The sequence below is a fragment of the Pelobates fuscus genome, chromosome 7 (genome assembly GCF_036172605.1).
Source record: "Pelobates fuscus isolate aPelFus1 chromosome 7, aPelFus1.pri, whole genome shotgun sequence".
In the NCBI taxonomy this organism is placed as follows: domain Eukaryota; kingdom Metazoa; phylum Chordata; class Amphibia; order Anura; family Pelobatidae; genus Pelobates; species Pelobates fuscus.
Window position 1 is genome coordinate 187734005 of NC_086323.1, and position 25569 is coordinate 187759573.

General features: G+C 43.8%; 1 protein-coding gene across 2 annotated transcripts in view; it reads right to left on the reverse strand.

Annotated features, from left to right (window-relative positions):
- Positions 1-25569, reverse strand: part of PRKAB2 (protein kinase AMP-activated non-catalytic subunit beta 2) — a 172279-nt gene that overhangs the window by 65147 nt on the left and 81563 nt on the right. For both annotated transcript variants that reach the window (XR_010084031.1, XM_063426976.1), the window contains exon 6: positions 351-484. Coding sequence is in view for 1 of the 2 variants with exons in the window: in XM_063426976.1 (XP_063283046.1) it covers positions 351-484 (134 nt within the window). In the remaining variant the exon portion in view is untranslated. The remainder of the gene's footprint in view (positions 1-350; positions 485-25569) is intronic.

Consider the following 25569-nt stretch of genomic DNA (forward strand, 5'->3'; position numbering starts at 1 on the left):
CTTCATTTCAACTCACTTGCATGCTAGACTATAGTGAAGTATCTGTTAACCATTGTTCAACCTGTTTTATCGTTTTTGTTTACGCTCAAAAAAAAAAAAAAATGTGCACTTACTAATGCCACGAACAAACCTGTGTGAATCTTTATATGAACGCTGTTGTGGCGTATGGAAATGTCATGTACCTACCTGCACATTCAAAAATAAAGAATTAAAAAAAAAAAAAAAAAAAGTGAAATATATACATTTTTAATGTTGGACTTGTTCCTATAATTCTTAATTATATTAAGGACTGACAACTGCCTGGCTCCTTGTATTCGACTAACAGTTAAAGTAAATGAAATAAAACTTACCGAGATATTTGTGTCCTTGTTTAGAATGACTTGGAGCAAATGTGGAGGAAGGATGGGAGGAGATTTAAACCTTTCCTCTGGTCTGTAAGTATACAATTCCTGCCCGTAAAAACCAGGTGGCGAACTCGACAAGTCTACAAGAGAAATGAAATGGAAAAAAAAAAAAAACATGATACAGCTATGTACCGGAGGAAAATAGAGACCTATACCCATTTACTACATATCATTGCTTTGAAGCAAGCAAACACCAGTGAGAAGCAGGCAGGACATGGGACTTCAATGTCATAACAAATAATTTTTATTCATTAACATACACCTGACTTGAAAGCCACAAGTACAAGTACTTGCAAATATATATATATATATATATATATATATATATATATATATATATGCTTAGGACTTGAGAAAGGGAGGTTCTCCCGAAAGCTTGTCATTAAAAAATTCTGTTAGTCCAATAAAAAAGGTATTACAAGATACAACTTTTATCTGTTTTTTATACATACACACACACATATATATATATATATATATATATATATTGTGACGAAAGCACCTTCGTCACTGGGATTTGGAGAGGCGATGTATTGCCCTTTAAAAGCTTTATTTGGGCATATTGGATTTTAAAACACTTTTTATGCCCCTTTAATTCCATGGGAAAATGTGCCTTTTCCCCTCCCCCTTTTTCCTGTCCTATTGTTCTCCAGCAGGGCGTTGTCCCAGGGATACTGCCAGACCAATTGAAACTGGCTGCTTTGTCCCTCCTCAATCTCTCATCAGCTCTTGTTATTATCTGATCCCACCCTTTCTTTAACTATAATTCACTTTTAACATTGGACATAGACCGGCCTAAATCTGTGGAACTATTTTGGGCATGAAAGCCATGCTTGTGGTCGGTCAAAAGAGACAACTTTAACCACATGGCGATCCAACTATATTGGTGACATCTGAGTGCTGTTCAGACATATTGAGCGCTCAGATCCAACCTATCTGGGGATATGTTGGACATATAGGTTAAACATTGTATTATATGAGTTATGTATTTTGATGTGGTTTTTGTAACAGTTTTTGGACTTAGAGATATTTCCTGTACCTGGAGATAATTAAGTTATAGAGGAGAAGATAGACCGGCTGCACAGCCTAAATCTGTGGAACTTTTTGGGGCATGAAAGCCATGCTTGCGGTCCGTCAAATGTGACTTCCATGAAACCTTTGAACCCCTGCTATGATTTTTGGATATGTTGTTCAACCAGATCAGGGCTATCCAGGGATGTAGGATTTATGGGGATATATTTGTGTTTTGGGGTGCTTCTGGACTTTGGGTAAAAATTTATATTTTTTGCCTGTGGATAATTAGGTTACTCCATTAGCTAGCTTAATTATATCAGAGGCAGAGGGGAGGGATTGCTGACTGTATGTGGAAGTATTGCTGTACTAATTATTGTTCCTATTGGTCTGTGTGCCTTTTGTCCAAGTTTACCATCAGGTCCAGGGGTGTGCCTCTGGCCTGAAAATGTGTATATGAGAAATGACTTTGTGCTCATTAAAGAGACTTGTTCTACCCTTGATGTCATCTTGGCTCATGTTTGGGGGATTGCTATAATCACTATACTCTCCAGAGTACAATCACTAAGCTCTTATACGAGCTCGTTCCTGTTCCAGCTCTCTCGATTAAGAGAGGTCTACCTACTGGAAGCTGGATCCTGGTCTTGGGTCCAGAGTGGGTGGACGACGGCAAGACCCCAACCAAGCTGCGGCGGTTCGTGGGGTCTGCGGTGGTTATGGTGTCTAGTGGAGTGCTTGGAGCCCTCAGAAAGCACTAGGAGCATCCATCAACGGAGGTACCCAGTCGGGGTGCCAGGCGATCCGTTACATATGCATATATTAGGCAATGACAGACCTCCTTGTATCATAAACTATGAAATTAGAATAGGTTGATATGGCTATCAGAGTCTTCCTTTAAAAGTATATGGTAAAGAAAAAAGAAAAAACAAAAATTCTATTTACCGTAATTTTTTTTTACTATTGAAGTACTAAATTAAGGATCTTCAGCCATCTTGCACAGGACGGGTAACCTATTTTGGTATTTTGGAAGGATTGTTAAAAAAAATTAAGCCCCTTCTAACCCACCTCCCACATTATGAAATCCCACTTACATATTCTCAGGAAGTTAACAAGCTACAACAAGGTTCTGCAAGAAAAAGAACAAGGGAGGGAAACTTGTACTTGTAGGAAAATATACATTTACGGTAAGTAAAATTCATTTTATTTCCGGCAGATAGAGGCAGTACTAATCATAGGAATATACAAAAGCTAAATTATAGGTGGGTCAATCTTCAATTATTCACCGCTTAGAGCACCTTATGCCCAAATGATGTCTCTTCAGAAGCAAGTACGTTCAATCTACAGTGCTTAGTGAAAATATGTATGGAGGACCAAGGCGCTGCCTTGCAAATGTGTTCTGGAGATGCTAAAGTCTTAGAAACCCTGGATGTTAAAACTGATTTGGTAGAATGAGCACCGAGAAAAGAAGAAACATCTGTCCTGTGATGAATATGTCAAGGAGACAGTCTCTTTGACCCATTTTTTCAACGTAGCTCTTGAAGAAAGGACCAGATTTCCCATTAGGTAGTGATCTGTCCTCTGAGGGGCGTCTGTTTTGAGCATTTATAAAGTGTCTTTTTGGAGATGAAGCGGGCTTATGGTGGAGAGCTAAGTACCAGGGATCTTGTCAAGTATCCTGTGTCCAGTCAGCTTCCTATGCTTTATAGAAGGGATGCAGGAACAGTTTTTAGAGGGAGTAAAACACACTGCTCCCCCAGCACCCACAGTGTGTGTGAGACTGGACAGGAAGTGGAAGGGATCACTTCCCATCTGCCCACTGCAGCCTCTCACACATGAAGTGTTTTGCAGAAGGAGCAGGGATAACATTGTGTGAAACACAGTGCACACTGTATAAAGGAGAGCTTTGAGTGACTCATACTGTATAATAGCTCTTGCAACTCAAAATCAATGTAGGAAGCTGACTGAGCTACAAAAAACATAGGAGGGTAAATAATCTGCAAATAATCTATTCAAACTTCACATGCCCTAAATACCCTCTTCAGCTTCAAACTTGCAGAAGCAATACACTCTGAAATGCACCAACCAGGTGAATGCACAGTGAAGGAATATTAAACATTAATCTGTCAGTATTGTATAAATTGAATTATTTTGTAAATATATTAGCAAGCTCTTTTTGCAGAACCGATTACAAAACATAACTGAAAGGAAGTCACGAGCTATAACAGTTCCTATGTAACAGGTTACGCTTAAACCACAATGTACATGTGATATTTTGTAAGAATAGATTATTGAATATTGAACGTAACAGCAGAAACGACTTCCTCTTTTATGTATCTCATGTAACCTTTTTGTAACCTTTTGTAACCAATGTTCGTGACAAGTATAGTATAAATATAGAGCATCTTGAATAAATGATTAGAAGATTTTGGAAAGCAAAGAGTGTGTGTCTGGTTAATACGCTTCCATAAATCTTCCCTGAATATTCAGCTGACAATCGAGGGTTGGAGAATAGTGACCAGAGGGACCGAGTCACCAGAGTAGCAGATTTACCTTTCAGCTTGGTGTCAGTAAGTGGGATTGTAGCCAAACCATTTCGGGTGAGTAGTAATTCCTTGTGTCTATCTTGACGCCCTGAATCTATGATTCAGCCAAATAACCTAGCAAATAACTGTTTTATTAGCTGTTGAATACTAGTGTTTGGCCAAGAGTAGTTGGAGCTGGAGTAGTTCTATCAGCTCAGAGAGGCTCTGTGTTGTGGTCTGATATAGCTATATGGGAATGGAGATTTGGAGGTGTTAGTTTAAGACTGCTTTCATATTGTGTCTACCCGTGTTTCCTAGGAGGGACACAGAGTGTGTAGTTGCATGCCAATGAATGTGTTTTCTGTATTGGCATATCTTCTGGGTATCCATTATGTGTTTCTACTACGTCTGTTTTGTGAGATGTCTGTTTTGTGAGATGTCTGTTTTGTGAGATGACATGTAATATTACATTGGATGCTGAGTATGAGTTATATGGTTTGAAATTAATTGGTGTGTTATGTGTTTTATGTATTTTGTTATCCATTGTGTAGGAGTTTAACTAGCAGAGTGATTTGCATATCATTAACGTAAGCATTTAGTGTTTTTACAAAAGGTGAAATGCTGTCCAGCCGGCTAGAATTAAACAATTGTATGCTATCGCTCCTGGAGCAAGAAAAGCGCTTGTTACATCACACGGGAAAGGGGCTCCGCAAACTTCTGCTGTTCAAATCGTGGGTCCACGTTTCCATTTGCAAATTGATTAATCCTGAAAGTCATTCTTTTACTGATAAAAAGGATTGAATGGACAAGATGTCTCTCCCTCATAAAGAAGTTCTAATAGGGGAGTATTGTCCAGCTCAGAGTTAACTCTACTTTTAAAGTATATTGCATTGTTTGTGTCAAAGTAAGATTCATCTAGTATGCCTCATTGATTATGGGATACTAATAACATGGTATTTTTAATAGAGATTAGACAATTTCTGAAATGTATAAGTGAGGTTAATTTTAATCTCCTAAACTACTGTATTATATTTGTATGGGTAAATTGAAAGCATTTTGCAGATCCAGAAGAGGATTAATAAATAATATAATAATCTCACCAAATTATGCAAAGAGGCTATCCAAAGTATGCATTAACTTGTTTTCTTGATAAGCGTATAACATTTAGTTTCGTGGTTAGACTTTTGATACTCAATTTGAAATATGTCCCAACTACATCCTTGCACCGCACCAGGTACAGGAAGCAATATGCGTTTTAAAAATGTGCAAGGTCTTAGTGTTTTCAATATATTATAACAATGGAAAAGTACCTAACTGCATGTCTGCATTACAGACTGTCAGTATTGCAAGCCCTATATGAAGGCTATGCTTTCATTGTCGATATATATATACCCCTATACAACCTGGCTTTATACACAATTTAACTATCCATTCAACCTTTAAAAGCTTATTAATATTATATCTGTGTGGTACACAAAGAGGTGGGTGTGAGTTAGGTAATCCCATCCTGCATATGGAATAAAGGCAGAGGTAGAGGATTTGGTCAAAGGGTCTAACTTTTGTAGAGGTAACAACTTCAGCATTGGTGGAACAAACTGTTCTAATTGGGGATAGCAGGGTCACTGGAAAAATGAGTGCCCAAACCCACCCCCACAGATTCCTCAATACCAACCATAGCTTCCAACCTATACCCACACCCAACAACCCCAGCCTAATACACAGATGGTTCATGTTTTTAATATTTATATAGTTTTAGGTGTTAATCCAAGAGTATTGAATTATTCAGGATTTTGAGTATCAAATTAATTAATTTTGAGTATCAAATCAAGGTTCCAGTTTAGGAACAGAGTTTTATTGGGAATTATCCCCATATGTATATGTTAGTGTTTTAATATTCATCCTAACAAGCATTTCTATAGAGTGAGTGCTTCTCTCATCCGTACAAAGGCATTCCAAAGGGGTATTATGTAAAACTTCATAGAAGACAGATTGCATAAAATATAAGCAAATATAAGAGAAGTACATGTTACACAAATTAAGGGTTTAACCTTAATCTCTAATTTAAGTTTTAGCCTAGGTAATTAATTTATTGATGTTGTATTGATCCTTGTGTTTGTATGATTGTAGAGACCGTCCTGGAGTGTTTGTGCCGCCTGATTTCTGGGACTACACACCAATCTCTCTGGCTGACCTTGCAATAAGTATTTTGCAATTACATCTGTTTGGTCATTCTAATAGGCCGAAGAAACTGAGATACTTATTTATGAGGACATTAACTTTGCACGCAAGAACCTGAAAAGTCCTGAAGGTGCAGTGCTGTCTAATACCGCTGGTTCTGTAATAACCCTTTCAACCATTGGGGTGTTGCACAGAGCATTGTGGTGAAAATCCAGCAAACAAAAGAAGAACTATGTGGAAGCTGACATTGTCTTGTTGTCAGCCATATTGCTACCCTTAGCCATTTTTATGGAACAAAATGTCTGGTGTCTAAACTGATTTCTTTATACTCTGTGAAAGACTTATTCTATTTTTCTGAACTATTGAAATATTTTTTTTTTTTTTTGTAGAGTTAGCCAGAGAGAGAGGAAGTGTTAGCTGACCCAGGGATGGATGTACTATGTGTGTTTTTGATATATGTTGAGTGTGCCAAGGATGGATTCCCATGTTTTGAGGAACTGCGTGAGGATATGACTGGTTTTGACTGGACTTTTGGAAAAGGGAAATGGTTAAAAGATATAGGACGCAAGGTCCTGGTTGTGCAATAATATATTTGCTATAAGCCCAAGTTCCATTCTGTCTTAAACATCCATTTTCTATATATCTGTCTGCAAAAGTATTAAGTGTCTTTTTTCTTTTCTGCTGAGTTTCTGTTTCTTGTAGACCACATGATTGCTTGGGAATGCCATAATGTAGAAATCTCTCTGTCTTGGGAGAATGTTAACCGATAATATGAGCAATGTATTGCTCAAAGAGGGGTAACAATTGTGATTATTGGGGCTCAGTTGGATGGAACACCATGACAGATTGGGGTTATATTCAAAATCCCAGTCCTGGAGATCAAGGTATTTATATTCTCAGTACCTTTTTAAGAGGAGGCATTGGAGGTAATCAAGGAAAATTCCAGTTAAAAGATATGTGGAACTCCTCAGAATGGGAGAGCCTCACCTCTAGACAAACCCTTGTTAATTCTCTAAAGCCCCACATTCAAACCTGTGGTGATATGATGGCCATAGCAGATCCCACGTTTGAAGATACCGTAGCGCTAGAAACAGGGTATACAGATACAAACCTATGGGTAGAATGGATGAGATATAATGCCCACTCCAATAACAGGTCAAACTGTTATGTATGTGGTAGGGCCAGACCCAGGGGCGGGCTGGGCCGGGGGGCAGGGAGGCAATTGCCCCCCAGGCCGCCCGAAATTCTTTTAGGACCGGCCGCGGTGGGCCGGCCCTTTAAATGCTGCAGCCGCCGAGCGCTCTGTAAGGAGCGCTCAGACGGCTGCAGCAGCTTCTCCCTCCCCTCCCCTGTAGCGTGGCCGAGCCGGTCTCCGGTCCGCGGTCCCAGCCGGAGTGATGGGAAGGTGCACGCTCAGTGTGCACTTCCTGTCAGTCCGGCCGGTTACAGGAAACAGAAACTCCTGTTCCGCGCAGAGTTTCTGTTTCCTGTAACCGGCCGGACTGACAGGAAGTGCACACTGAGCGTGCACCTTCCCATCACTCCGGCCGGGACCGCGGACCGGAGACCGGCTCGGCCACGCTACAGGGGAGGGGGTAAGAAGAGGGGAGGGGGGGAATAAGAAGAGGGGAGAGGGTGGGGGGAATAAGAAGAGGGGAGGGGGGGATAAGAAGAGGGGGGATAAGAAGAGGGGAGGGGGGGAATAAGAAGACGGGAGAGGGGGGAATAAGAAGACGGGAGAGGGGGGGAATTAGAAGATGGGAGAGGGGGGGAATAAGAAGACGGGAGAGGGGGGGAATAAGAAGACGGGAGAGGGGGGGATAAGAAGAGGGGAGAGGGGGGGATAAGAAGAGGGGAGAGGGGGAATAAGAAGAGGGGAGAGGGGGGAATAAGAAGAGGGGAGGGGGGAAATAAGAAGAGGGGAGGGGGGTAATAAGAAGAGGGGGGGAATAAGAAGAGGGGAGGGGGGAAAAAGAGGGGAGGGGGGGAATAAGAAGAGGGGAGGGGGGTAATAAGAAGAGGGGGGGAATAAGAAGAGGGGAGGGGGAATAAGAAGAGGGGAGGGGGGAGTAAGAGGGGAGGGGGGAATAAGAAGAGGGGAGGGGGGTAATAAGAAGAGGGGAGGGGGGTAAGAGGGGAGGGGGGAATAAGAAGAGGGGAGGGGGGAATAAGAAGAGGGAAGGGGGGAATAAGAAGAGGGGAGGGGGGAATAAGGGGAGGGGGGAATAGGAAGAGGGAAGGGGGGAATAAGAAGAGGGGAGGGGGGAATAAGAAGAGGGGAGGGGGGAATAAGAAGAGGGGAGGGGGAATAAGAAGAGGGGGGAGTAGGGGGGAGAGTAAGAAGAGGGGGAGAGTGAGGGGGGAGTAAGAGGGGAGGGGGGAGAAAGAGGAGGGGAGGGGGGAGAGTAAGAGGAGGGGAGGGGGAGAGTAAGAAGAGGGGGGGAGGGAGGGGGAGTAAGAAGAGGAGAGGGAGGGGAAGTAATAAGAGGGGAGGGGGAGTAAGAAGAAGGGGTGGGGAGTAAGAAGAGCGGAGGGGGAGAGTAAGAGAGGAGGGGGGAGTTGGTGGGGAGTAAGAAGAAGGGGTGGGGAGTAAGAAGAGCGGAGGGGGAGAGTAAGAGGGGAGTAAGAAGAGGGGAGGTGGAGGAGTAAGAAGAGGGGAGGGGGGAGTAAGAGGGGAGGTGGGGGAATAAGAAGAGGGGGGAGTAAGAAGAGGGGGAGAGTGAGGGGGAGTAAGAGGGGAGGGGGGAGTAAGAGGAGGGGAGGGTGGAGAGTAAGAAGAGGGGAGGGGGAGAGTAAGAAGAGGGGGAGAGTGAGGGGGAGTAAGAGGGGGGGAGTAAGAGGAGGGGGGAGAGTAAGAAGAGGGAGGGGGAGTAAGGAGAGGGAGGGGGGAGTAAGAAGAGGGGAGGGGGGAGTAAGAAGAGGGGAGAGGGGAGTAAGAAGACGGGAGGGGGAGAGTAAGAGGGGAGGGGGGAGTAAGAGGGGAGGGGGTAAGAAGAGAGGGAGGGGGGAGTAAGAGGGGAGGGGGGTAAGAAGAGAGGGAGGTGGGAGTAAGAAGAAGAGAGGGAGGGGGGTAAGAAGAGAGGGAGGGGGGAGTAAGAAGAAGAGAGGGAGGGGGAGTAAGAAGAGAGGGAGGGGGAGTAGGGAGAGGGGGCAGTAAGAAGGAGGGGAGATAAGAAAAAGGGGGGAAGAAGAGGGGGAGGGGGAATAAGAAGAGGGGGAGGGGGGAGTAAGAAGGAGGGGAGATAAGAAAAAGAGGGGGTAAGAAGAAGAAGGGGAAGTAATAAGAAGAGGGGCAGGGGGAGTAAGAAGAGGGGGGAGTAAGAAGGAGGGGAGATAAGAAAAAGAGGGGGGAAGGGGAGGGGGAGTAAGAAGAGGGAGAGGGGGAATAAGAAGGAGGGGAGATAAGAAGAAGAAGAAGGGGGAGTAAGAAGAAGAGGGGGGAGTAAGAAGAAGAAGGGGGAGTAAGAAGAAGAGGGGGAGTAAGAAGAAGAAGGGGGAGTAAGAAGAAGAAGGGGGAGTAAGACGAAGGGGGGGGGTGTAAGAAGAAGAAGAAGAGGGGGTAAGAAGAAGAAGGGGGAGTAAGAAGAAGTAGGAGGGTTAAGAAGCTCTAATGGACAGAAGGGACAGCTCTATAGGACAGGGGGCAAGACAGGGAGCTCTTTCACACTATGCGCACACACACACACACACACACACACAATGCATCCCTATACATACACAGAAACACACAATGTATCCCTATACATACACAGAAACACAACATGCTTCCCTTACACACAGAGAAACACACAATGCATCCATTACACACACACACAATGCAACCCCCACACAAAGACAATGCATCCTTTGCACACATACACAGAAACAGAGAATGCAAACACACACACACTGCTTTTCTTACATACACACAGAAACACAATGCATCTCTTACACTCAATGCACACACATACAGACACACACCTTATGCATCCCTTATGCATACAAACACAGATTCACACAATGCATCCCTTACAAACAACCAGAAACACATAATACATCCCTTATACACAAATACACACTGCTTCCACTACACACAAACACACTGCATCACCTGCACAAACTGGTATCCCTATAAACTACATACCATAAGCACACATATTAGATCCTCTACAATAACTCATAACACATCCCCTACACACTCCACTCCCTGTGAGCGAACTCATGGGTGGGTGAAACATATAAGTGGACTTATGAGTGGGCCTTATGGGCATACTCACCGTCAGGCCCTGGGGCCCAGACCTTGAGCTGTGTAAGAGGCCCCCAAAAATGGAGCTGCTTCTAATTCTCCCAGAACATTGAATTTTGTGACCACAGTTGCAAACAGCCTCCAGAGATCCTGTTCTACACCAGACCAGTGGAGCCAAACTGCAGCTCATCATCATCCTCATCTAATTGTAAGTAGGTAATCTAGTATATTATTAGTGACACTAATCTATAATTTACCTCACATTAAAGGGACACTATAGCTTAATGAAGTGGTTGTGGTGTCTATAGCTCCCTGCAGGCTTTTTAATGTAAACACACACTGTGTGCAGCACTGGCGTTAGTTCATATGGCAGATCATATGGGTGGGGCATTGTGATGTCACATGGGGGGGCGGCAAATTTATATTTTGTCTAGGGCGGCAAAAATCCTTGCACCGGCTCTGATCCTGGGCAGGTGCACCAGTCTACTGGTGACCCACAGGAGGGGAGTTCACTGATTGCACTGCACTCTCCTCCTGCCCAGACCCGTCTTGACCGCTGTGCAAGTGCCCTCTGCCCTCTGCCCCTAATTTACAGTGACTCACACTCACAACAAGCAGTGCCTGGAGCCCTTTGCAGAGATGGAAACAAAGAGGTTCTGCGGCAGCTGGCCGTCCTGCAAGCATTACATTAAACAGCTGTTCCCCATGCAGCCACAGGTGGCGTTGTGCTGGGAGACTGTGATTACACTTCCTCCCAGCCTACAGAGCAGCGCAGGAGGAGGCATGATTTAATCTTACAATAAATCCTCTAAGCAAACCTTTATAAATTTTGGGGGATCAGCTCTGTTTCCACAGTTTATTGGTGTTTACTCTGATGTCTGTATTAATATTGAGGGATGTCTAAGTAGTAACGTCAGTGTGTGTCAGCAGGGCCAGCCGTTGGGGTGGGCAAGCTGTGCGGTCACGCAGGGTGCCATGACAACAGAGGCACCCGGCGGCCAACACAGCTCACAAGTTGGGTACACCAGCATATTTAATTGAAACGATTCGCTGGTGGTCCACTGGTGCGCACCAGCAGTAGGTGCAGTCAGATCATATCCTCTCCCTCGTGGTTCCAGCGCTCAGTTAGTGAGTCAGAGCACAGGCTTAGAAATTCTCAGCCTGTGCTCTGACAACACTGAAAGTCAGAGCCGTGAAGGAGTGGGTATGGCAAAGTGCTACTGATTAGCTGCTTTCTGCTCCGCCTACAGTAATATTACCTTAGTGAATCAAACACAATCTGTGGGAGACGTTTATTGGATATGTGGAGATATGAAAATATATTCTAGACTCCCCGCCCCCTGGAGAGGAGAATGTGCCCCAGCCAAAATAATCATGCCCCTCCATATATTTGGCGACTCTCACCCTGAAATTAAGGTTGTAACTGATTCCACAAGAAGGAAAAGGGAATCCCCACAAGGTAGTTTCGACCCACATATCTATCTAGATGCCATTGGTATTCCAAGAGGGGTCCCTAATGAATTTAAAGCTAGAGACGAGGTGGCAGCAGGATTTGAATCCATTTTTCCCATTATAACAGCTAACAAGAATGTTAACTGGATTAATTATATATTTTATAATCAGCAAAGATTTGTAAATTATACACGAGATGCATTACAAGGTCTTGCTGAACAATTACAGGCTACCTCACAAATGACTTTCCAGAATAGAATGGCCCTTGATATGATTTTAGCAGAAAAGGGAGGAGTCTGTAAATTACTTGACTCCGGTGTTTGTTGTACCTATATTCCAGAGAACACTGGCTCTAATGGTAAAGTAACCCTAGCTATAAAGAAATTGGAAGACCTGTCCATAGAAATGAAGAGGAATTCAGGTATTGATCAACCATGGGCAGATTGGTTTAAGTTTGATAGTATCCTAGACTGGCTAAAGAATATTGCAATAATTATTGTTATGGTTCTGGTCCTTGCTTTACTTGTTTATGCTATTTTCAAGATTATTGTATTCTGCATTTACAAACATACACGCAACACTGTTCCTGTAAAATCCCCAGCTTGCTATGATGAGTATCTCCAAATGTATACACATAACCGAAGCAATGGTAAACATGCTGATACATATCTATAAGTTTATGGTACTGGTCAGATACCTAGTCCTATGCTATGGGAATAGTGGCCGAAGACATAATGAAAGACCTGAAGGATTGGCTAGCAATCCTGAATTTACCCTGGCAGATGGCTAGTTGTCGGACCAGGACTCCTTAAATAGGGTATGAGCAATATATTGCTCAAAGAGGGGAAAATGAAGGAATATTAAACATTAATCTGTCAGTATTGTATAAATTTAATTATTTTGTAAATATATTTGCAAGCTCTTTTTGCAGAACCGATTACATAACATAACTGAAAGGAAGTCACAAGCTATAACAGTTCCTATATAACAGGATACGCTTAAACCACAATGTACATGTGATATTCTGTAAGAATACATTATTGAATATTGAACGTAACAGCAGAAACTACTTCCTCTTTTATGTATCTCGTGTAACCTTTTGTAACCAATGTTCGTGACAAGTATAGCATAAATATAGAGCATCTTGAATAAATGATTAGAAGATTTTGGAAAGCAAAGAGTGTGTGTCTGGTTAATACGCTTCCATAAATCTTCCCTGAATATTCAGCTGACAATCGAGGGTTGGAGAATAGTGACCAGAGGGACCGAGTCACCAGAGTAGCAGATTTACCTTTCACACAGATCATATCGAAAAGAAAATGGAGGAGCTGCTGGCAGCTCACAACTCAATGTCTGAAGCCCGTGAGGCTCTCAAAGCCAGGTTGGCTACCTCTGAACAGAAGATTACTGAACTAGAGGACCACTTTAGACAGAGCAATGTCCATGTGAGTGGCTGAAAGTGAAGAAAACACATTATATACGAGTTATCTAATTTTTCATTCCTATTTTTAATCCTTACTATCTTCTGTTGATCATAAAGATCTCCTAATTAGTGATGTCCCGAACAGTTCGCCGGGAACTGTTCGCTGGCGAACATAGCTTGTTCGTGGCGAACATAGCTTGTTCGTGGCGAACATAGCTTGTTCGTGGCGAACACGGCGGGCGAACATATGCGATGTTCGGTCTGCCCCCTATTCGTCATCATTGAGTAAACTTTGACCCTGTACCTCACAGTCAGCAGACACATTCCAGCCAATCAGCAGCAGACCCCCCCTCCCAGACCCTCCCATCTCCATGACGAATAGGGGGCGGACCGAACATCGCATATGTTCGCCAGCCGTGTTCGCCACGAACAAGCTATGTTCGCCGGCGAACAGTTCCCGGCGAACTGTTCGGGACATCACTACTCCTAATAGATAATAATAAGTCGACCCGAATATAAGTTGAGACCCCTAATTTTACTCACCAAAAACTGGGAAAACTTATTGACTTGAGTATAAGACTAGGGTGGGAAATGCAGCAGTTAGTGGTAAATTTCTAAATAAAATTCTATCCCAAAAAAATTATATTAACTTAATATTTATTTACAGTGTGTGTATATAATAAATGCAGTGTGTGTATATAATGCAGTGTGTGTGTGTGTATGAATGCAGTGTGTGTGCGTATGAGTGCAGTGTGTGTGTGTGTGTATGAGTGCAGTGTGTGTGTGTATAAGTGCAGTGTGTGTGTGTTTGTTAGCTGGCCAGGGAGGGGGGCTCTCATTCCCTGATGGTCCAGTGGATGGGCTGTGCAGGAGGGGGCTGGCAGAGAGCTCTTACTTACCTTTCCTGCAGCTCCTGTCAGCTCCCTTCTCCTCCGTGCCGGTCAGCTCCCCTGTCAGCTCACAAAAAATGTGCTGAAAAACTCATCTTATACAGTACATCATTTGTCAATGCCTGGTCATCGAAGTGCTACATGCCCACGAGATGTTATTTGTTTTTTGTTCGTTTATTTTTTTTACAATTAAAGGGCATATCATGAAGACGGCAAGATCCACCCTGGAGCTGCCAGAGCAGTATGCACACATCCAATTGTATATGGATCTTTCTCCAACTATGCTCATGCAAAGAAGATCCTTCTCCAGCATTACTGCACCGTTAAAGGAGGTGAATATAATTTACGGCTGAGAATTTTCAACAAACCTAATTTTCCAGAGCAATGGTTTAAATAAAATTATTACCTCTGCGGAGGAAAGACTTGTTGGCACAATGTAATATTACAGTGGCCCAATACCGGGGCAGATCACTAGGATGCTTATCTGCAACAACTCAGGTCAAGTGGCAATAGAGAAGAGTTGGTGCCCCTATGTGAAGATTACCAAAATGTCTTATTTTCTGTGCATGTGGTGTTTCTGGAGAAACTTTCTATTCATTTTCTTTTCTTTTTTCTTATCTACATACCTACCATTAAAAATGTTCATTTTTTTTTACTGATACATTCTGGGAGTAATATGAAGTCTCGGAGAAATAGGGACCTGATTCCCCAAAGTGGGAGTGATATCAAAAAGATGACCCTAACAGGGCCCTCAGTTATGTAGAACCTTACATGCCTTTTTTTTTTTTTTTTTTTTTTTAACACTAGCAATGTATACCCTGTCATGCAGAAGAGGCAATTTGGCAGCTATCTTGCCCATGCTCAGGGTTTACCAGGTTGGGTTCTCTGACTCATGGTCATTATAGTTGGAGCTGAAAATTTTTCTTGGTCACTTGAGGGTGATCATGCAGCTGTACTGCTCAGGTAGGGCTGGATTTGCTTCACCAGTATACTTAACTTATGGGGGCACCTGCTGGATAGTGGTTAACACTTGGGTGGTCCAGCAACTTAATTTAAGTGTGTCTACTACCCAGTAGACCTTTGTTTCTCTATCACTGACAAAGGTTTGCCGTGAGGCATTTCTTTTCCAGGCTGACTGATACTCTCTACTCTCATTGTTAGGGAGCAATAATGGACTTTGGCATGGCGTCTTGCATATATCTCGGGAATGGACTCACTATATTCAATGCCCTATAAGAGATTTTGTATTCAGGATCTCTCTTGATTAAGTACTTTAAAGTTCACATGACTATAACATTTTTCTCTTTAGCACCATTTTAAGAAATTCACTTTGCTTGTGGTAAACAGCTAAAGTTCATATCCAAATTTTACCCCATAGGGTATCATTTAAGTTACAGAATCAAAGAGAAGCAAGTCTCTATGCAAATAAATTTTACCATGGATTTTCGTCTACCCAAATCAAATTTCATATAACAATGTTAGATTTTTAATATTACAGTGCCACTTAAACCACTATCCCTGAAAATGTTTAGGACCCAAGTGTAGGTCCGCTGCCTTTTTGAACAAACCTACTAAATACTCTTACTCAACAACCTTGTGTGGTAATTATTATGGGAGGGAATTGTAATTTGTTTAGTGGATCCCTAATGAAGTCTAATGCTGCAGTGTCTAGTTCACTTGCGCCTGTGTGATACGCCAGAGTCAAACATCTAGCTACCTTGTTATTAGCCTACGATTTGTTTGACATTTGGCAGGTTCAATACCTAGAGGAGAAGAAGTTCTTGTTCCACTCAGGGGCTACAACACTTTTGTTTCTTATTGACAGATTTCTTCTCTCTTCTGTGGACATTCAAAGGGCTTTTATCTCAGGAATCAGTATTATTACATGGACAGACCAAGCCCCCATAATTTTAAAACTATAAGAATCCTTTGCTACGAAAAGGACAGGCTGTCACGATACTTACCTGTTCAATGTTGTTGAACCGCTCCCCTTCACAGCCTGCCTTCCTATAGACATGTGGAGACGAATCCTAATATGCTTACCCATTCGACTATGTCTTACCACTCCTCCTCTCAGTTTGCGTGGGTTGCACGCGCTGCTCATTCATGTGATCTCACTTTCCAAAGAAATTCGATGCTGCCTGCTTGAATGGTGTGTCCTTTTATATAACGAATTTGCAAAACGTCACATCCATTTAATGTTAAAGTTAATCTGGTCTTAAAGTGTCCACATCACCTAGGCGACCCTGTTCTCGTACTTTTGGAAGTCGCATAAATGACATGGACCAATCACAATTCATATAAGCCTATATACATTTTGGTACCTGTATAGTGCATTCAGTAAGTTTGTATTTATGATATTGACCATGGCTTGTTTAATGACTGAGTATTTCTGGAAACCTTATCCAGCTTGTTTATTCGTAGATCTGTATTTCTTTAATACAGACGTTTGGCTATTTCTGACTTTGTCTCGATCTTTAAATAACGTTATATTCGGCCAATATAAGGTAATAAGTCTATTATTCACCCTCTATTGATGGGTTTCCCCTTTCCTTTAAGTTAGGCTAATAACTCCGTGACACAGGCACATGGCGCTTTAATAAATATCTATTACCCCTTTATGCGGTCGTAATAGCTGTACAGAAAGAGCTACAACAATATTTCAAGTGTAATACTGTAGAACCCACTCTATATATGTGCTTAATACCCCAGTAAATTAAACATTTTGAAATAAACAAAATATGCCCAACAAACTGGATACATTCTGAGGAGCTTGAAATGCAGATACTATGGGGGCGGAGCCTGGACACCATACCGAGCAGACGTGTCTAACACGGGCTCCAACCGAGCGGGCAAAAACGGGGCATAAAGCAGGGGCAATATGGCCCAAAGTTCATCAAGGGTGCACCACCTATGTCGGGGGTGCCCCGCTGAAGCGAAAGACACTACCCCGAGGCCCGTCAGGGCAGGGAGCACAGAGATCCGGGCGCGGCCTACTGAGGCAGGGGAGAGGCGGCCGCTCTCCTCGGCACTGAGGCCCTCCAGAGACTTGACTTCAGCCTGCCCCCCCCCCTGGACCGGTGGGGGTGATCCCGGTCCACCAAGCGGAGACGACCCGAGGCCGGCAGAAGCAACACAGGCCAGCCCGTGGGCAAAACGCGAGCACAGAGCTTCACTTAAGATGGCGGAAATCATGGCTGCTGAGAGCCCCTCCGACGCTTCACATGATGTCTTGGCGAGGATTGCCAGACACTTTGAAGAGTTTTGGCAGCGGCTAGAGTGCAGACTACTTCAGCCTGCCCCACCTCACGGTGAAATCCTTACCAGGCAGGACCCACGACCAAATAGCCGGCCAGCAGCCAAATACCAGGACACCCGATCGACACCACGGAAGGAGCAGAAGCCTCGACTGCCGCCGGGTCACCCTCGCACAAGGCGCAGGCAAATCGGTAACAGGCAGCAACACAGGGGGAATCCCCGTGCAGCAACGCGGAGTCCAAGACAGAAACCCCGGCGCACACTACAGCACCCTGGTCCTAACCAGCCGAGAGAAGGAATACTGCTACAGCGCGGAGAACACTCTGAGAGGAACCCAGCGCGTACCCATATGAGCACCAGCATGGCCCGGATTTTGAGTCAAAGCAGTGATATCCAAGCGATGCCCACAAGCAAGATAAATGTTGCGGGACTCCTGCGGCAAAACGTGACTCTGCCCCAACGGGGAATCGGCTGAACACACAGCTATGCTGAGGACTCTAACAACCCTGGCATGCAACTCCTGGGGCACCTGTAACAGTCCTGTAACGTATAGTGCTACCGCTACTGTTCACTTTGATGTTAATTTTACTATGCACCTCTACTTTTATAATTAAGGCTATGCAACGCCAACACTGGGGTAGATTGAGGTGGTTACACAATCTGGCATACTTGTTCTACTAGCCTTTGACTAATACCACAGTTTCTCCTGTTTAGCCACGTAGTTAACCCTGTGCCTGTCATTTAAAGCGAAATCATTTTATATGTTGTTTTTCCATAAGCTTCTACTTATAAATAAGCAGTTATATTTCGCATACACTTCACCTAGACGCAGAAAGGCGTAAACCAACAACATAGAAGTGCAGTCTATTTTCTCGCATTGAAGCCTCTTAACGTATGAAGCGTTTACTGTTTTTCTTGGTTTGGAGTTAATCCTACACTTTTATGTCAAACGCGATCTTTACTAAATCACTATATGCCAGGCAAACTTCAAGGCGTATTCTAAGCATATTTTAAGCGACTTTAAGCATAACAAGCGCTGAAGCGCGATCTTCACTATATTACTATATGCCAGGCAAATTTCAAAGCGTATCTTAAGCATATTCTTTAAGCAACTTTAAGCATATAAAGCGTCTGAGCGCGATCTTTACTTTTGACACTGTTTTAAGTCTATGTACCTATCGAGCACTGTAAGCTTATACACTCTAGTTACACGAATTTGTTTCTTGTATGTCATTCAAAAAAAAAAATGTGCCGTTTACGCTGCCACGTATATGTCAAACTATGCAAATGCCTGCAGATGCTGTCGTGGCTCTGCATGACTACTGTTATCTGATGCACAAATAAAATAAAGAATTAAAAAAAAAAAAAAAGAAATGCAGATACTATACACAGGGTAATTGCGCAGGTGCCGTAGTAGCTTAAACATAAGCAAAGCACCTCCCGAATCTCCTATCTATATGACCCACAAGGTAAAAAAAAAAAAAAATGCAACCCCAAGCAAACGGTGAGTGCATATACGTAATTTTATTCCAAACTGTATAATTTGAAAGTATACTACAGCAGAATTTCATAATTTTTAGACTCCATTTTTAGACTTCCTAAATTGACCATCACCCATCAGCCATCATTCCCCAATAGCATCTCAGGTAATCAGAGGCGTAACTACACCCTGTTCCAAATTATTATGCAAATTCTATTTAAGTGTCACAAAGATTAAATATTTTGTTTTTCAGTTTAACTCATGGATGGCATTGTGTCTCAGGGCTCTTTTGATCACTGAAAACAATCTCGGACACCTGTGATAATTAGATTGCCAGGTGAGCCCAATTTAAGGAAAAACTACTAAAGGAGGGTGTTCCACATTATTAAGCAGAGCACCATTTTCATGCAATATGGGGAAGAAAAAGGATCTCTCTGCTGCCGAAAAGAGTGAAATAGTTCAATGCCTTGGACGAGGTATGAAAACATTAGATATTTCACAAAAACTTAAGCCTGATCATCGGACTATTAAGAGATTTGTGGCTGATTCAGAGCACAGATGGGTTTGTGCAGATAAAGGCACATTGAGGAAGATTTCTGTCAGACCCATGCATCGGATCAAGAGAGCAGCTGCTAAAATACCATTACATAGCAGCAAACAGATATTTGAAGCTGCTGGTGCCTCTGGAGTGCCACGGACATCGAGGTGTAGAGTCCTCCAGAGTCTTGCAACTGTGCATAAACCTTCTATTCGGCCACCACTAACCAATGCTCACAAGCAGAAACGGCTGCATTGGGCAGAAAAATACATGAAGACTAATTTTCAAACAGTCCTGAGTGCCATGCATCCCTGGATGGTCCAGATGGATGGAGTAGTGGGTGGTTGGTGGACGGCCACCCTGTTCCAACAAGGCTGCGACGTCAGCGAGGCGGTGGTGGAGTCATGTTTTGGGCCGGAATCATGGGAAGAGAGCTGGTCGCCCCCTTTAGGGTCCCTGAAGGTGTAAAGATGACCTCTGCAAAGTATGTGGAGTTTTTCACTGACCACTTTCTTCCCTGGTACAGAAGGAAGAACTATTCTTTCCGTAATAAAATCATCTTCATGCATGACAATGCACCATCTCATGCTGCAAAGAATACCTCTGCATCAATGGCTGCTATGGGGATAAAAGGAGAGAATGTCATGGTGTGGCCTCCATCCTCCCCTGACCTCAATCCAATTGAGAACCTTTGGAGCATCCTCAAGCAAAATATCTATGAGGGTGGGAGGCGGTTTACATCCAAACTGCAGCTCTGGGAGGCTATTCTGACATCTTGCAAACAAATTCAAGCAGAAACTGTCCAAAAACTCACAAGTTCAATGGATGCAAGACTTGTGAAGCTGCTATCAAATAAGGGGTCCTATGTTAAAATGTAACGTGACCTGCTAAAATGTTTAAAAAGTTAAAATGTTTTTATAGCTTTTGATTTCAGTAAATATGCTGCAAACACAACAAATTACAATTTTCAGTTCTTTACAACCTATAAAGTGTTTTGAAACTTACTGTGCGTAATAATTTGGAACAGTGTATTGTAAGTTTTTTATGCTTAAAAGAAATACTGTTATCATTAGGAGGTTTGTTAAAAAAAAATTGAATTGTACTCTTAATAGTTGATAACATGAGAAGTATGCTGACTGTTATTTACATCAATTATTTAGGTAAATGAGAAAAATATAATTTGCATAATAATTTGGAACACTGTGTATGTGTATTTTGGGGTGTCTTACAAATTGTGTGTTATCTGTGCCTGGAGATATTTGAGTTTGTACAGTTCCTAACTCAATTATCTCTCAGGAACAGGGGAGGGATTACCCTGTTTAGTGTGGGAATGTCCTTGGTGTGTTTGCTGTGACTCTGAAATTTATAAAAGCAGGCCATCTGGCCAGATTAAAACATTCCAACTTGTACTCCAAGAACTATGTGTCGTCTGATTTCTGGGAGGGGAAAGGGCTAATCACTACTCCAGCTTCTTCCAATTTCCGATTCAATGGGAAAGTCCTTGTAAGGACTAGAGCTCCCAGGGCTGAGTGTCGTCCAGTGCCTGGGAGTAAATATAGCGAGTTCCACCATTTGGCTCCAGGACGGAGTGGTTTCAGGACCCCAGTCAAGTCACAGCAACTGGGGGCAGGAGTGCTGAGGTTTGACCCCTGTTTCAGCTAGGAAGCGGTCCTTGACGTAGGTACCCAGCCAGGGTACAGGGAGCTCCGTTACAGGACCAAAGACAGACCTCCTAACCGGAGGCTAAAAAAACTATTTGTACTTGGAGCAGAAGACAGACCAAATGATAACAACCACAGTGAAGAATGCAGATCCTTCCTGCTTGCTGGAAAGATTAGGATATACAGAAAATAGTCTTTACATTCTAAAAAAAAACAATCCTGTCCCCTTGCTGTAGGATCAACACTGCTGGCAGAATTTTTCCATCCAAAAAGTCGGTGCTGCTTTTTGAACCAGGAATATTCTCGAGTTGGTACTTTTGTGTTGCTCTGAGCTGGGAATATCCTGTATCACTTCCCAGAGAGCTTGAGATCTGAGTGGGGACCCACCGAAGGGCAGGCTATTTCAGCTGCTGCCTGTTCTCAGTATTCTCTTGCGACCTGTTTTTTGCTCTCCTTGTTCGTTCTTATACTGTGTACATTATGCAGATATTGATATCTTGTTCGTTCTTATACTGTGTGCAATAACAAGATCAGCCTTCAAGCTAATGTAATAAGTTCAGCCTGATTGGATACTTCTGAGCCTGTACATATGTGAATAATTGGTTAGATAAATACGATCGGGATAACCACCACCCCCCCCCCCCCCCCACGACCAATGGAGTAACAAGGGGGATAGAGACATGCATTTAAAGAGAGGGCTAGAACTTCATGATGTCATCAGAGGAAGCCTGTGGAGGTGGGCGAAACGCGTCACACGCACGTCATCAGAGGGGTGGACCCGGAAGCGGACCACGTGATCGGAACGAAACCAGGAAGTGATTCACATTCTTTGCTGTTTTACATGCTTTTATGTGGGTGGCTCCGCAAGTCTATACCCACCATATCCCAAGTAAGGGTTTTTAACTTGTGTTATTAAATAAATTGTCTGTGATATTATTCAATTGGAGGTCCTGCCCTTCTTTTTCATACAGTATTATTGAACTGCTAGTGGATACATATTTTGGAACGATCTTCAGTGTGGGGATATCCCCTCTCCAGAGGAGCTTTGCAAAACCAGAGCCAGGGGTGATAGGTGTAACGAGTATATACCCCTACACGCAGGATCCAGCCTAACAGAAGACAGTACAGAGGAGAGATGCGTCTACCGGACCTTAGAGTGGCCGGACTCGACGTAATAGGATAAGACAGAGTCAGGAACGATCCGAGGTCAAGGGCACAAAGAGACAGCGTAAACGAAAACTAGCCGGGGACTGGTACACAGGAATCAGCAAGCCGGCAAACAGTACAGAATAGGATAAAGCGAAAACGAAGTCAGAATACAAAGCCAAGGTCAAATACGGAGAAACACAACTGAACACAACAAGCACTAAAGGGAACTGTAGCAGAAACCACGATAGGGCAAGGAACTAAGGGAAAAGGGTAAGTATAAGTAGCCTTCAAACTAATGTGATTGGCTCCTGTCACTTCCACTCCCCCAACAGGTAAGTGTATGGGGTGATTGGCATGACAGGAGCCAATGGGAGCCTTTTTGCAATTTAGGCTCCCACTGTCTCTTTAAGAGCGCGCCCGAGATTCGCGGCGCGCTCTTAGCTGCAGGCGGGACACGTGACCGCTTCTCGCGGTCACTGCCCGCCTTCCTGTCTGAACAGTCGGACGAGCCGCGCGCGGCTCGTGCAGCCGCAGGACCGCGCGCGGCTTGAAGAGAGGACCGCGTCCGGCCCCCGGATAAGGTAAGTACCGCTACAATAGGGCTCTGGGACATGTGGGTTTTTTCCCCTCATACTTCTCCAATTTTTTTCTTTTGTGTTTATCCAGATTGTCTGCACTATTTGCTTTCCTTTATATTTACAGATTAACTTAGTGTGCTTTTTTTGGTAATTATTCACTTCCCACAGAGGTTTATGGACTTCTTGGAAAAGGCGAGATGAAAGGATCTGTGTCAGGGTACCTGAGGTCTCTACCTCTAAGGGAGGTAGAGATTTGGTGGTTTGCCCGTCCAGGCGAGCTGTTTCCTTCGTTCCTCGCGGTTCATCCAGTCACTTAAACACCGGCCGCGAGGAATCCACGTCCTTTTCTAGCGGGACGCTCAATACGTGACGTCATGACGCTATCACGAGCGACCTGTCACTCAAGTGTCCGATATCCAATCGGCACTTGTCAGAGGCGTGATTACCATCCAGAGCCAGGGTATTTAAGCTTACTTCTCTCTTCAGCTCATTGCCCTGTCGTGGTTCTAGCTTGTCTAGTCACTCAGTGCTCTGGTATTCTAGTTTACTCTATTTGGTTTTGACTCGGCTTGTTGTACTACCCTGCTTCTCTGTTCTCCCTTGACCCGGCTTGTCTCTCGCTTATCTGTCTTCCCGTTCCCTCGACCTCGGCTTGTCTCTGACTATTCTCTATTACTCTCGGTACGTTAGTCCGGCCATTCTAAGGCCCGGTATACGTACCTTTCCACTCTTTGTACTCTGCGTGTTGGATCCCTGTCCCGATCCTGACAATCTGTTAGCGTGTCTCTTCTCTTCTCTTCTCTTTTTCTATGCACACAAAAGGCCTCTTTCTCTCAAATATTGTTCACAAATCTACGTTACTGAGCACTTCTCTTTTGCAGAGATAATCCATCCACCTCACAGTGTGGCATATCAAGATGCTGATTAGATGCTAATTATGCAGCATGATTATTGAAAAGGAGTGCCTTAGGCTGGCCACAATAAAAGGCCAGTCTAAAATGTGCAGTTTTATCACACAGCACAATGCCACAGATGTCGCAAGTTTTGAGGCATGCTGACTGCTGGAATGTCCAACAGAGCGGTTTCCTGTGAATTGAAAGTTCATTTCTCTACCATAAGCCATCTCCAAAGGCATTTTAGAATTTGGCAGTACATCCAACCGGCCTCACAACCGCAGACCACGTGTAACCACACCAGCCCAGGACCTCCACATCCAGCATCTTCACCTCCAAGATCGTGTGAGACCAGCTACCCGGACAGCTGCTGCAACAATCGGTTTGCATAACCAAAGAATTTCTGCAAAAACTGTCAAACTGTCTCATGGAAGCTCATCTGCATGCTCGTCACCCTCATCAGGGTCTCGACTTGACTGCAGTTTGTCAGTGTAACCGACTTGAGTGGGCAAATGCTCACATTCGATGGTGTCTGGCACTTTGGAGAGGTGTTCTCTTCACGGATAAATCCCAGTTTTCAATGTACAGGGCAGATGGCAGACAGTGTGTATGGCATCGTGTGGATGAGCAGTTTGCTGATGTCAACGTTGTGGATCAAGTGGCCCATGGTGGCGGTGGGGTTATGGTCAGGCGTATGTGATGGACGATGAATGCAGGTGCATTTTATTAATGGCATTTTGAATGCATACAGATACTGTGACGAGATCCTGAGGCCCATTGTTGTGCCATTCATCCACAACCATCACCTCATGTTGCAGCATGATAATGCATGGCCCCATGTTGCAAGGATCTGTACACAAATCCTGGAAGCTGAAAACATCCCAGTTCTTGCATGGCCAGCATACTCACTGATGCTCTGGATCTGTGTTTATGACAGTATGTTCTAGATCCTGCCAATACACAGCAACTTTGCACAGCCATTGAAGAGGAGTGGACCAACACTCCACAGGCCACAATTAACAACTTGATCAACTCTATGCGAAGGAGATGTTTTGCACTGCGTGAGGCAATTGGTGGTTACACCAGATGCTGACTGGTTTTTGGACCCACCTGAATACAGTAAAAATGCACATTTTAGAGTGGCCTTTTATTGTGGTCAGCCTAAGGCACACCTGCACAAAAACCATGCTGTCTAATCAGCATCTTGATATGATTATCTCGGCAAAGGAGAAGTGCTCACTAACAAAGTTTTTTTTTTTTTTTATTAATCTGGCAAAAGGTTGATTGCAGGTAGCACTGGCTTAGTGTTTGCCATGGCTTTCATTTTTTCCACCCTTTTGTCCCTTGATTCTGGTGGGTTGGACATACTATAAAAAAAAAAAAAAGTATACAAAACTCTAAGAACTTGAAGAAATGCAGGCTTATTAAGCATTCAAATGAAAATGTCATACCTTAATAAGCCTCACAGTGTGCTGGACTGCAGGTTAAAGAACTCTTAGCAGATTGGTTACATGCACTCAGTGGCCAGAGCTGCTAGTTGGGATTGAAATAGTGGAGAAAAGGGGGGCTGGGCTTGACAGCCGACCGAGCAACTCGCATGTCATTTGGACTCCTCAGGGAAATCCTCTAAATAGGGCATAAGATTGGACTTTATAGCTCTTCTTCTGGCTGTAATCTTGCATCCAACCAGTGGCATACACACGACCCATGGGGCCCCGGTGCGAAAACTGATCCGTGGGCCCCCGCGCTTACTCTGCGCGGACTGGGGCCGCAACACATGGCTGCGACCCCTGCATGTACGCCAGTGCATGCAGATACACATACGTTTAAAGGACCACTACAGACACCCAGATCACATCAGCTCAATGAAGTGGTCTGGGTGCCAGGTCCTTCTAGTTTTAACCCTG